This window comes from Notechis scutatus, chromosome 1 (genome assembly GCF_049901735.1).
Source record: "Notechis scutatus isolate UNSWTSFEM ecotype Mainland chromosome 1, rNotScu1.2, whole genome shotgun sequence".
Classification (NCBI taxonomy): Eukaryota; Metazoa; Chordata; class Lepidosauria; order Squamata; family Elapidae; genus Notechis; species Notechis scutatus.
The window spans coordinates 234,520,249-234,532,976 of record NC_142009.1 but is presented as its reverse complement, the minus strand read 5'-3'; the positions used below and the strand labels follow the sequence as shown (position 1 = coordinate 234,532,976).

Here is a 12,728-nt window from a genome sequence, read left to right as displayed (position 1 = left end):
GGGCCAATCAGTGCGGCTCGCTCAACCAATCGGGTCGCCGCGCGTCTTAGCCAATCAGAACGGTTTATTTACAAGAATGCTAATGTACAATACAGAACAAGGGTCATTGACTTGCATGTGTAGAAAACTCCTTTTAACAGAAAAGAATGAAAAAAATGGGACGAAAACACTGGCTTATGTGGCACAGAGGTGAGGAGGGCTGCTTGCAAATGCATGGAGTTAGGAGATGTTTGAGAGATATTCATGCAGGATTTGGGGAGGTCTAGAATTTTGGTGGAAGGGCCCTTTCCTAGAGCATAAAAACCTCTTGAGTAGGAAGACAAAGGAAAGGTCCTTATTGAGATTGTGATCAAAGCAATCTGCTCAAATCATCTAGTTTCTGGCATAAGATGCTAGATCACCATGGAGTTTCCCATTAGCAGGCACTCGTATTAGTGCTAAGGGTCATGACACATTGGCATTCTTTCATTCTTCTGCTTAAAATGAGGTGAACTATCAAATGATGTTGTAGCGCCCTACAATAACCAATACTTTATGTACTTATTGTGAAGTGGGGATAATGATCAAGGCGGGGATAGGATGCTAACTTTACCTTCCTTTTTGAGGGTTTGAGAAGGAAAATATAGCTGTGTGTAAGTGTCCTAAGAAAATAACTCAGCATATTGGAATAGGATGATAACTTTGAGTCCTGTGAGCATGTCTACCTTGCTTCTAAGCTAAAATAAAACATGTCTGCATTTCACAGCTGAAATAGAGATCTTTTTTTAGATGGAATTGATTGTTATTTCAATAGCAGTAGAATTTATGGAAGCTCAAGTCACACTGTACACATTCAGAAAAAAGGCACTCATAAATTGAGTCCATGATGAAGGGGTGTTGGCAAATGAGATCTACTTGCAATATGCAGTACAGAATCCTTCCTTTTTTTATTGTAGGTTATTAGAGAAAAGGATATATTGTAAAAGGAATCACAATCCAACTCTTGAACCCATCTTGATCCCTATGTGCACTTTCAGCAACTTGGGATGTATGCTATGCCCCTTCCAAAGGAATGAGCTTTCTCCATCCTAGTGCTTTTAACATGGAATGTAAACCGTGAATCACATCCTTTTACTGGTTGTCATCATCTTGGTACCCTTGGCATCCCTTGTATGTTTTGGGAGATAAGATGGAACTCTTTGTCATTTCCAAAAATGCTGGAAAGACCATTTATTCCATGATATACTGCTCTTTCATTGCAGAAAATTAATGGGAAAATAGTCCCATAGTAAATATGCACGATAAGCCTTTCCACTAGTAACTGATTGAGAAAAACATTGCTATAGAAAGGAGGTGGAGGACTTCAGGGCTAGTCAGCACTTTCCTTAATTCTTTGTTGAACTTTGTCTGAAAAATAAACTAACCCAATGTTCTTAATCCCATGTTGAACCTAAAAACAGGAAGAAGGGAGAAAAAAAATATCTTTGACGACAGCCACGTTCCCCAAATTAGTGCTCTCTGCAGTGTATGTATTTGAGGTCATTTCCCACAATTCCCATAGTTTTCAGACAGACAACATAATTGGAAATGCGGGAGGGAGATCTAATTTGGGGAGGTGATTGCAGAGAACTCTAAACCAAAGAAGTACAGCATTAGCAAGTATTGTCTAACTCCAAGAACTTTATTTTTTAAAAATAAAGGCTTTGAAGAGTCACCTTGCAGCAAGACGGGTGACAAATTTAATAAACAAATAAAAGATTGGAAGACAGGCCTGCCTTAGGACAAGGTATAGTGTGATATTGTTTTCATGAAACTAACCTTGTAGCACCAGTAATTATTGATGAATTTCCCAACATTGTTGCTATTGAGGCCAAAATACGAATGTACTTATCCCCTCTGAGTTCTGCAGGAGGTGAGATTGCTTGTTCCATAAATAAGTTGCCTTCACTACCTTCAAAAATCACATACTTTGCTCCCAGTTGTTGCTTCAGGAGCTTCACCTGGTCCAAGTACCAGAGCACTGCAGCCTGACTGGTTACATTCAGACAGGCTGAAAACTGCCCTTTCCATTTGGTGAGGAGTGGCACCTGTGACAGAAAGGTGGGCATAAGAAAGCTGTAGCAGAATTGGAAGCTAATTCTTATAAATGGATTAGCCTACTAAATTCATCTGCTAAATTGGAGGACTAAAAGGCTCAGCTTTGATTGTATAATATTAGACTTATAGAATTTATGTATGATCTGCAAACTGGGTGAATAGAGGTGAAAAACATAATGAAAAAAAGTCAATAGATGAAAGGTGAATGAATATGGGGTAACACAACTGGTTTGCCAAGACAGAAAAGGTATAGTGAATAGTGTTCACTATACAAATTTTAACTTTCTTTTCCCATATCTTATCTCAGGCCTATTATTTCTTTGGCTTACTACTTCTTATTCTTTTTCTGCACACTGTGTACACTGAAAGGAAATTGCATGATAGGTGTTTACTTATTTAACAGCATTTTCGTACTGCTCCAATATAAAACATTCCGGGTCATCACACAACATGCTCATCTGTGTACACTATGTGTAAAATATTTCCATGCCAAAGTTTCCACTTCTTAATCTTTCACAAGGTTATGCTTCACCCTTTGAAGCATAACTGTGATCTTTTCAGGCAACCCCAGAATGCTGAATGCATGTTGAGGTCACTGCAGTCTAATCAGCGCTCGCTTTCTACTTGATCAGGAGAAGACTATCGCCCAATGAATGTCTCACCCCCTGACTTCCCACATATTCTGGAGCAACAAAGGTCACTTACAGAAGGAAACACAACACAGGTAGTCCTCAACTTAAGACCACAATGGAGCCCAAATTTTCTGTGACTAAGTGAGATCGTTGTTAACTAAGTTTTGACCCATTTTTACAACTTTTCTTGCCACAGTTATTAAGTGAATCGCTGCAGTTGTTAAGTTATAACATGGTTGTTTGGTGAACCTGGCTTCCCCATTGGCTTTGCTTGTTAGAAGTTTTAAAAAAAAACAACCAATCACATGACCTCAGGACTCTGCATCCGTCATAAATATGAATCCGTCGCCAAACATCTGGATTTTGATCTGTGGGAATGCTGCAATGGTCATAAAGTGTGAAAAACGGTCAGAAGTCCCTTTTTTCCGTGCTGTTGTGACTTCAAACAGTCACTAAATGAACTTGTTGTAAGTCAAGGACTGCCTGTAGATGTTTAGGGTCTCCCCAAGGTAATCCAGTATTTTGCAAAAGCAACAAAAAAGAGTGGTTAATCATAGACCCAAATCAGAAGTGCATGACTATAGGGATACTGTAATATAAGTGCAAGGACTGATCATAAATCACTTTTTTCAATGCCATCCTAAGTTCAAACAGTCACTCAATAAATGATCATAAGTTGAAGATTACCCGTAATGTGTTTCTTTCCTTCTGACATTTGCTAACTCTAAAAAAACATTAGAAGTGCCTGCAACTTGGATTGGGGATCTTGCATATCACTCCATCCTGATTAAGCCTTAATGTGCCTGTGTCCATGCAAGTAGATGACAACAACTTTGGGGAAAAAATGATATAGAGGGAGCTGAGCAGGGTTAAATGCCTCCATCCTGCCTTAATACCCAAATCCCAACAAGAGGAGAGTCCATCCGAATCAGTTGGAGTGTGGCATAATTTTTAGGACAAAACAATCATTCCAATCACTCACCTCTATTTTATACAAATTTTGCCTTTCATTTTCCTTTAAAATAAACCAAGCGGCCAAATAATCCTATGATATAAATGACCACTAAATGCAATGGGCCAAGTAAAAGAGGCAGCATTAGCAAATTGTACCGCATAGTCACCGGATTCAGAATGGCGGCTCAACCAAAATTCTTCTTTCCCTTCTTGCAGGGACCTTTGGAAAATTGGTGAGTTGATGCTTGTATAAGGGGACAGAGTGATCAAAAATTTTTGTGGTTTCATACAGAAGTAGTTCATGATAAATCTCAGTGAATGCAGCCTTTTTCTTCTTAGCTGAGGTAAATAGATGGGGTCCTGCAAGGGAGTGAGAAGAGAGAACACAATGAGACTGTACCTTTGTTGCAGAGGTCAAGAACTACAGTATGCTGTAAGACTAATTGCTTATTATGTAAACCACTGCTTATTAAAGAGAGCTCCAGCTGAGCACCTAAATTAGCCGAGAGAGATTTTCCAGTTTCCTCCTTGGTACTTTGGCATCAAAAGAGAAACCCAAGGAATAGCACAAAAGGGATATTGTGTATAGCGTAGTAGAAAAAACTTGAATAAACTCTTGGGTGGTTGTAGTTGAGGGAGCTGAGCATGCTTAGATGATTTTCTGCTTATCAGATCATAACTTTCAACAATGCTGTAGTACTGAATGCTTCTGTCTTGGATGTCACTGGGTGCATCTGGTCAGGGCCTAGATAATAGAAGCCTCAGAAGCTGCTTGTCAGATTTATAATAGTATTTAATAATAGCACCCATGTCTTGTTCAAATGTTTTAACAGTGTAGATTAGAAGTTCTGAAAGTATAGCTCAGGGAGTAAAAAACAGTATGCCCAAGTCTGGTGCTGTCCTTCTCCCCCCGTCCCCCCTCCCTCTCTTCCTGTTAAAACCATACAACTATAGCTAACAAATATACCAATCGCTATTAAATACTGTCATAACTAAATACCTGTGGCTCAAAACAAGATTTGTTGACCAAGCATTTGAACAATGATATTCTGAACTATTATTTAATGCAGAATATTAGAATTAAAAATTGTTGAGGAATGAACTTTGTGGATGATAACTTGCATTTGCTACACATACCATATTTTGAAGTAGCATTGTAGACTCTTCACTGAGAGCAATTATGCCCTCTTCAAGATTATGTGTTTGAAGCTTATTGTAGAAAGACCTCAGTCCTCGTTCCATTTGAGCAACAGAAGCAGCTATACCATAATATCTCCAGACTGGCAACCTATTAAAAAGAAAAGTCTTGCTTGATTTAGCAATAGATTTGCCTGGATCACAGATTTTGTGATGATAAAAATAAAATATAGTTTACATAATTGGGCTATACCAACAGAGAATTTCCATTATATATATATATCAGAAATATTATATATATATATGTCAGAAATATTATATATATAATGTCAGAAATATTATATATATATATAATGTCAGAAATATTTATATATATATATATATATATATATATATATATATATATATATATATATATATATATATATATATATATATATATATATAAACACCTCTTTTCAACTACCATGCACAAGTTTCTTTCATCCATAGTAGAAAAGAAATAGGAAATTTATATTTGGTCAAACTGAATAAAAGTAATCCAACATGTGGACTCAAACCTTTGTAATTAGTGAATTGTCATGTTAGACCTCTTCTCACTCTGTCAATTATGTTCAGTCAGTGTCTGACAAATGAAAATAAGTGAAGAAGCCTTGGGTCCCAATGAGGAAAGTTTTGTAGGCAGGCCACACTTAATCTTGTTTTCCGAGGTGAGGGTCACAGTCGGTAGGGTGATTATGAGATGGATCGATGTCAGGCGCAAAAGATCAGATCCATCCAATTAAATTGATGTATTGTTACTAACGCCTAAGCATAGGATTATCGTTATTTAATGATAAGCACCTGCTAGGAGTTAATGGATTTTGGGGTGGTTGGACTTAGTTCGCTTGTGGTTATGTTGAGATTCTAGGTTGATCCCTCTTTTAATTCCATCCCCAGATTCTGCCACTCCTTGCCCTATAGTCGATATTTATACATATAGGCACAGGACTTTTTTTTACTGTTTCCTAGGTTTGATAATCCTAGGTCCTCATTTCTTTATGTTTTTCAACTATTTTACATTTCAGTATTTTTGTACCCCACTCAAAAAGGCAGCAAAACATGTACCTTCATCTTTGGGAGCCACAATCTGATTTTCAGTCTGATTTAGGATCAGGCTGTAGGCTTGTGACTTTTTCTCCCAGTCTAGAGCCCTTTTAATACGTAAGGACAACAATTCCCAGATCTTGGCATTAAATAACTGCTTGAGATATCATCCAACACTATAACACTTTACAATTTTTACCTAAGTATGTCTGTATCTGGCAATCTTTGTTGTTGTCTGGGAAGTCGACTTCTCACCAGTTCCTGATGAGCAGATGTGATGTTTTGACTCTCACACACAGTGTACTGCAGGGCAGCCAAGTCTGGGCCAGGAATATTTTCAAGGCAAAAATGTCTATTTCTCTCCACTGAGAGAGAGATTGGTGTATCTGAAACCATCATCACGGTTACTCCTTCAATGATAATACACAGAAAAGCATTATTCATGAATCATTAAATACTTTTTCAGTATATTTTTTCTTTGTGAAACATAAAGGTTCCAAAGTGGTTTGCAATTGCTTTCTTCTAACATGTTTTTTTTTTCAGATTCCCAGTATAGTCAGCCAAGATGGATTAAGTGCTAGCATCTGCTGAGGCAATTTTTGATGGACTCTGTGGGAAATAAGATTGAAGATGTTGATTTTTCAAGGTCTTTTGTTAGTTAGTATCTTAATATGTCAACCCAACCTAGTGCTCTACAGATGTATTGGATTACAGCTCCTTTATGTCTATCCTTGTAAATGGGAATTCTAATACAATACAGTACTATAGGCCTTTATGTATGAGTGTGTATGCTATATGTATAAAGTCACACAAGCCTCGCACAGATTTTATTTTTGTTGCACATAGGTGAGATTGCAGAAACATTCTGTTGTTTACAGATGGAGTATGTATAAGAGATATAATTATTCCATAGTCCACAAACATTGATGGAAACTCCAGATAATTAGATATTTCTTTTAATCAATAGTATCTCCAAGCCAAACACCATACGAGAGAGGCGTTCCCTGATTTTCAGACTTGTTGGCCCTGGCAATAAATCATCTTCACAGTATGAAGCTTAGTTCTGAACTGTGGCAAACCTTTAGAAGGAAGCATTTTTCCTTGATCTGCTAAGCTGGGACATGCCAGAGACACAAGGGTACCAGAAATCCAGAGATACAGCAATACTTAGAACATTAAACATGCTTTACAATGTAAAGTGTGGCAACTGTTTTTAATCCCATCATGCTGTTTATGCTCCTTAAGATGGAAAGGAAAAGTGAAATAAATCCTCTTTATTTCAAGATATTTTAACATATGGAAAGTGCCTGCATCCAACAGGCTAATTCTACCCTGCTCAGTTTTGGACCATACTGCTATCCTATTCCTTTGATATATTTAAACTTATAATTCCATTTCATACATCCACTCTTCATGTATTTGTAACTTTGTTAAAGTCTACTTGACCAATCAGACAATTCTGTATAGAGTTATAAATGAGAAAAAACACCTTTAGTTGTTTGTTTTCTCAGCCTAACAATATTAGAATAGAATAGAATAGAATAGAATAGAATAGAATAGAATAGAATTCTTTATTGGCCAAGTGTGGTTGGACACACAAGGAATTTATCTTGGTGCAAATGCTCTCAGTATACATAAAAGAAAAGATACATTCGTCAAGAACCATAAGGTACAACACTTAATGATAATCATAGGGTACAATAAGCAATCAAATCATACTAGGAAACAGTCAATATAAATCGTAAGGGACTGGAAAGATGTACATGCACATTCATTCATTCATGCATTCATTCAAATTTATATACAGGTAGTCCTTGATTTATGACCACAATCGAGCCCAAAATTCTATTACTAAGCAAGACACTTGCTTGTCAGAAGATCATAAAAGGGGATCACATGGGACACTACAACTGTCATAAATACATGCCAGTTGCCAAGTATCTAACTGGATGATATGACCATGGGGATGCTGTAACAGTCATAAGTGTGAAAGGCAATCATAACAATGGCATTTTTTAAAGTGCCATTGTAACTTCGAATGGTCACTAAACAAATGGTTGTAAGTTGAGGACTACCTTACCCACACTCCCAAGACTGTGGGTAAGTTACAAATTAGAGGTACAATTGTAGAGTTGTAATTGCTGGAATGTTCCAGTCTCGGATGGCAAACCTCAGATAAAGAATGTTTCCAAGCAAATACAACTCAGGCAAACAAAGTCACTAATCTATGGATAAAGGAGGATTAGAGAGGGGAAGTAGACATATGTTAGACTTTAACTAAAGATAATTAATTGTATGGATTACTGTACTAAACAGTAACGAAAGTTAAGCAGTAACCAAAGTTAACCAATGATGGAGGGTAACTAAAAATGTATATAAATGCAAGACTATACTCCAATAAAGATCATCATAATTCAGTTGTTCATGATCAAACAACTCGACTGCCTCGACATTACAACATACAATATGATAAAATATCATCTGATAAAAAGACAACATCCAAGTACCAACAATCAATCAGATAACCGCAGATACTGTATGTTACCAAACACCAGGTGAAATGCTATCACTTTGACTATCACTTTGACAGTTCTATGGAAAGCCAATATCTTGGGGTATGTGATGTGTTTCATGGGATAAGTCTTCTACATCAACTGTTTTGGAGAAGGACTGTCTCTGGTCCCATGCCTCTTCAATCTCTTGTAAGGTTTACATCCTAAGCAGTAGTGGGCTGCAACCGGTTTAACAACCGATTTGGTGAGCACGTGCACAGCGTTCAAAATACAGCCATTTGAAGCTCAACTGCTTACCTTCTAGGGCAGCCCCAGTAAGTAGAACAGCTGAGGCATGGAAATCAGCTGTGCCATGCAAGTCAACTGAGCCAGAAAGACAGAAATATAGGAGAGGATAGGGTGGGGGCAGGTGGTGGTTGGAACTACCAGTTCGCTAGAACCGGTCCAAACCGGCAGCAGCCCACCAGTGATCCTAAGCAATCCCTTTCTTCTGGACAGCATAGGCTGGGCAAATTCCCTCTGTTTCTTAAGGTAAGAACTCTTTTGAATTGAGCTTGATTCTTAGAAGCTAATTCTGAGAGTGCCTTCCCAGCACATTCTCAGAGTTATCTCAACACATCTGGAAGTCCCCATATTGGCGAAGACGGCCTAGTCTCATGCACTGTCACAAAAGCAGAATGGACAGTAGTAGATACCATTGTGCATAATGCACAAATTATGTTATTTAAAAAGTAGCAAATTACTCTCAGTTCTGAGTAATGGGGAGGCCAATACTTTTTTATTTATTGATTTATTTATTTTGTCAAGCAATTATAAGATAACAGGTATAAGTATAAGCATGGTTATGAATACATGAAATGGATACATATAAGAAAAAAAGAAACAATAGGACAGGGACGGTAGGCACGTTGGTGCACTTATGCACGCCCCCTACAGACCTCTTAGGAAAGGGGTGAGGTCAATAGTAGACAGTTTAAGTTTTTGGGGTTTGGGGAAGAAACCACAGAGTCAGGTAGAGTATTCCAGACATTGACCACTCTGTTGCTGAAGTTGTATTTCCTGCTATCAAGTTTGGTGCGATTGACCTTCAGTTTGTATCTATTGTGTGCTCTTGTATTGTTATGGTTGAAGCTGAAGTATTCATTGACAGGTAGGACATTGCAATGTATGATTTTATATACTATACTTAGATCGGACCGAAGGCGGCGTAGTTCTAGGTTGTCTAGGTCTAGAATTTCAAGTCTGGTGGCATAAGGTATTCTGCAACGAGTAGAGGAATGGAGAACTCTTCTTGTGAAATATTTCTAGACTTTCTCAACTGTATTAATATCAGATACATAATACAGGTTCCGGACTGATGAGCTGTATTCTGAAGTATTGGTCTAGCAAATGTTTTGTATGCTCTAGTTAGTAGTGTGATATTACCGGAGAAAAAACTACACAGGATTAGGTTAACAACTCTTAACTACTTAAGTTAAATAGGCGCCCTTCACCTCTTAGTCTTTCAGGACCATAACAAGACATCCCAGTTAATGAAGCAGTAACATTTCCTCCTACTAATAAAAGTGAACAGTGGCAGCCAATGCTGGACAAGCTGTTTTAGCATTGGAGTCAGAAGACCTTACAAATATTTCTGTCCTCTTTCTCTTAATCAGTTAGGACAACGAAGTAATTATCCAAAAATTTGTGGTAGTACACTTTGCCCAATGTCCTGAAGGCTTTTTTAAATCTAAGTTTTCAAAGCCGTGTGTGCTACTGTATTTAGACACCACAAATTAGGAAATCAAATAAGAAAAGGAAACTTACCAGTGGATCCCAAAAAATATCTTTCTAAGACAGAGCCATATGCATTTGGGCTTTTACTAAGGTTACTGATAGTGAACGGTTGGGACTTGATGTTCACACTATTCAGAGGCCAATGCTGACTACTGACACTGGCTCCTCCATACCAGGAGATGTTAACCATGGAAAAGCAATCCTGTAAAGCAAAAGACAAGATTAAAAAAAATGAAATCTTGTGCGTACGTGAATGAAGAGATTTTTTTAAACACAATCAGCTTCTGATTCTGGCTAGTTTTAATAGAATGAACATATCTCCAAAGGTATGAGGACAGCTTTCTAAACAAGGTCATCTACATTGGAGGAGAAGATCTTCTTTCCTGAAGCCTTCTGCCTCACTTCACTTGGTGAGGCCACAAGAAGAATGAATAAAGAGCTGGGACAAGTACATAAAAGCGAAGATACTCCTTGATATTTTACTTCAAGCCATCATGTACTTTAAAAATCAATACCAAAATACTAAATTCAGCTCAGAAATTGGCCAGTGATCATTGCAGTTGATGATACCCCTTTTGCCTGAACGGATGCTGGTTCATTTTTTCAGAACAAGCCTAGATAAGCAAATTAGTCAAGTACTGCCTATAGGGACATTCCAAACCGACTCTCCGAGTGGTTCCGGGTAGCCATAAAAGTCGACAGGGCATTACATGCTAATGACATGAGAAAGTCGCTGGAAACCAAAGAGAGAGATCAGCCAGACCAGAGACCACCCAGGTAACGCTGACATGTTCATAGCATGATGTGATCATACTGTTCGTTCTCAGTTACAACTTTGCAGCTTTATTTTGAAAGCCCCACATACCACAAATCACAGTTACTCAATCAAGAGGTTACTAGAAAATGTATAATCGACACCATAGTATAGGAAGTCTTTGTCTTACAAACTTTTGTTTAGTGATTGTTCAAAATCATAACACTAATGAAAAAAGTGACTTATGACTGTTTTTGACACTTACGACCATTGCAGTAGCCTCACGGTCACATGATCAAAATTTGGATGCTTGGCAATTGGCATGTATTTTTTGCATGCCATGCGGCTGCTGTGTCTCAGGTCATGTGATCACCTTTTGTGACCTTTTGACGAACAACGGGGAAGCCAAATTACTAGCTTAACAAGTGCAGCGAGTAACTTGTGGGAAGAAAGGTTGTAAAATGGGGCAAAACTCCATTCTGTTGCTCAGTGATGTAATTTTGGGCTCAGTTGTGGTTGTGAGCCAAGGACTACCTGTGTCTTTGTCCAGAAGAAATGCAGCATGCTATAAAGGATGCTTCAAATCACCAAAATCAAAGTTGAGAAGAGCCACCTCTTTCAACCCTAAATCAGAAGAATCCCTAAATTATGGGAGCAATTTTTCAAGGGTGCAAATGTTTCCAGAAAAGATTGAACCCTACTGAGTTGGGCAATATGTCCATCTTGTCTGATATGAACTTCAATGTATTAGCCTTTATCCAATCTTTTATCAAACTCTCTCCATTCACTACTTTATAAAAATAAGTACCGTATTTGCCGGCGTATAAGACGACTGGGCGTATAAGACGAGCCCCCAACATTTCCACTCAAAATATAGAGTTTGTTATATACTCACCGTATAAGACGACCCCACCACTTGAGGCATGTTTTTCAGGGCAAAAAGTCATCTCATACGCCGCAAATACGGTAAGTTGTAACACTTGGGGTATTCTGGATATAATTCTTGATTGACACCCCTGCCCCTTTCCCCAAACTTACAAAGCCACCAAAATGCTTTAGAGAGGCAGCTTCGCCTTTCTCAGGCTGGCACTCAATTCCTCTCCCTTTCTTTGTGACAGCCCCGCATGCGTGCCATCGGGACTCAAGGGTGGGGGGATAGACAGCTGCCATCTCTCTCTCTCTCTCTCTCTCTCTCTCTCTGTGTGTGTGTGTGTGTGTGTGGAGGGTAATTCCGGCTATCTCTGGCCTCTGCTCGGTTTTAAAGTCGCTTGGCCGGTTCCCAAGTCGCCTGCGCGCTGGCCGGAGACGCGGCGCCGGTGGCAGCTCGGTGCAGGGAGGCGGATCTTTCTCTCTTAAGTGAGGAGGGGACAAGAGGAGGGATAGGATGGGACAGGGGGGGGAGGAGGTCCCTCGCTTCTTCCACCGCCCACCGGACCCTTTTCTTCCCAAGGGACCCTGAAAGCAGCTCGGGAGCCGGGTGGCCCCTGCCCAGCAGGGTCCCATCAGAACTTCCCGAGACACCCCCCGCCCCAAGCACAGCCCTCCCGGTCTTTCAAAGAGGGAGGGAGAAGCGGGAGGAGCAAAATTGCCGCCCGCCGCCCGCTGCCCAGAAGGAGGGCGCCACAGTCCACCACCACCTTCTCCCTCCCACTCCCCGGGCCATTACGCGGCTCGGGCTGCTGGGCTGAAGCGGCGGCCGCCAGAGACCTCCCGCCCACCCCACCCCACTTCCAGATTGGCCTCCGCAGCGCCCGAGCCGGGTGGAGGGTGGGGGGAGTGGTGGGGGAGGAGGAGGAAGAG

General features: G+C 39.6%; 1 protein-coding gene and 1 long non-coding RNA gene across 2 annotated transcripts in view; one reads left to right on the top strand and one right to left on the bottom strand.

The window, feature by feature from the left end:
* The window catches only part of LOC113412496 (SITS-binding protein-like), a 32,020-nt gene that overhangs the window by 14,916 nt on the left and 4,376 nt on the right, over window positions 1–12,728 (bottom strand). Inside the window, exons 2-6 of the mRNA XM_026668169.2 lie at window positions 10,205–10,376; window positions 6,085–6,295; window positions 4,800–4,950; window positions 3,819–4,022; window positions 1,798–2,066 (exon numbers count right to left, since the gene is read on the bottom strand). Of these exons, the coding sequence (XP_026523954.2) occupies window positions 1,798–2,066; window positions 3,819–4,022; window positions 4,800–4,950; window positions 6,085–6,295; window positions 10,205–10,376 (1,007 nt within the window). The remainder of the gene's footprint in view (window positions 1–1,797; window positions 2,067–3,818; window positions 4,023–4,799; window positions 4,951–6,084; window positions 6,296–10,204; window positions 10,377–12,728) is intronic.
* The window catches only part of LOC113412465 (uncharacterized), a 76,934-nt gene that overhangs the window by 63,615 nt on the left and 591 nt on the right, over window positions 1–12,728 (top strand). The window lies entirely within an intron of this gene.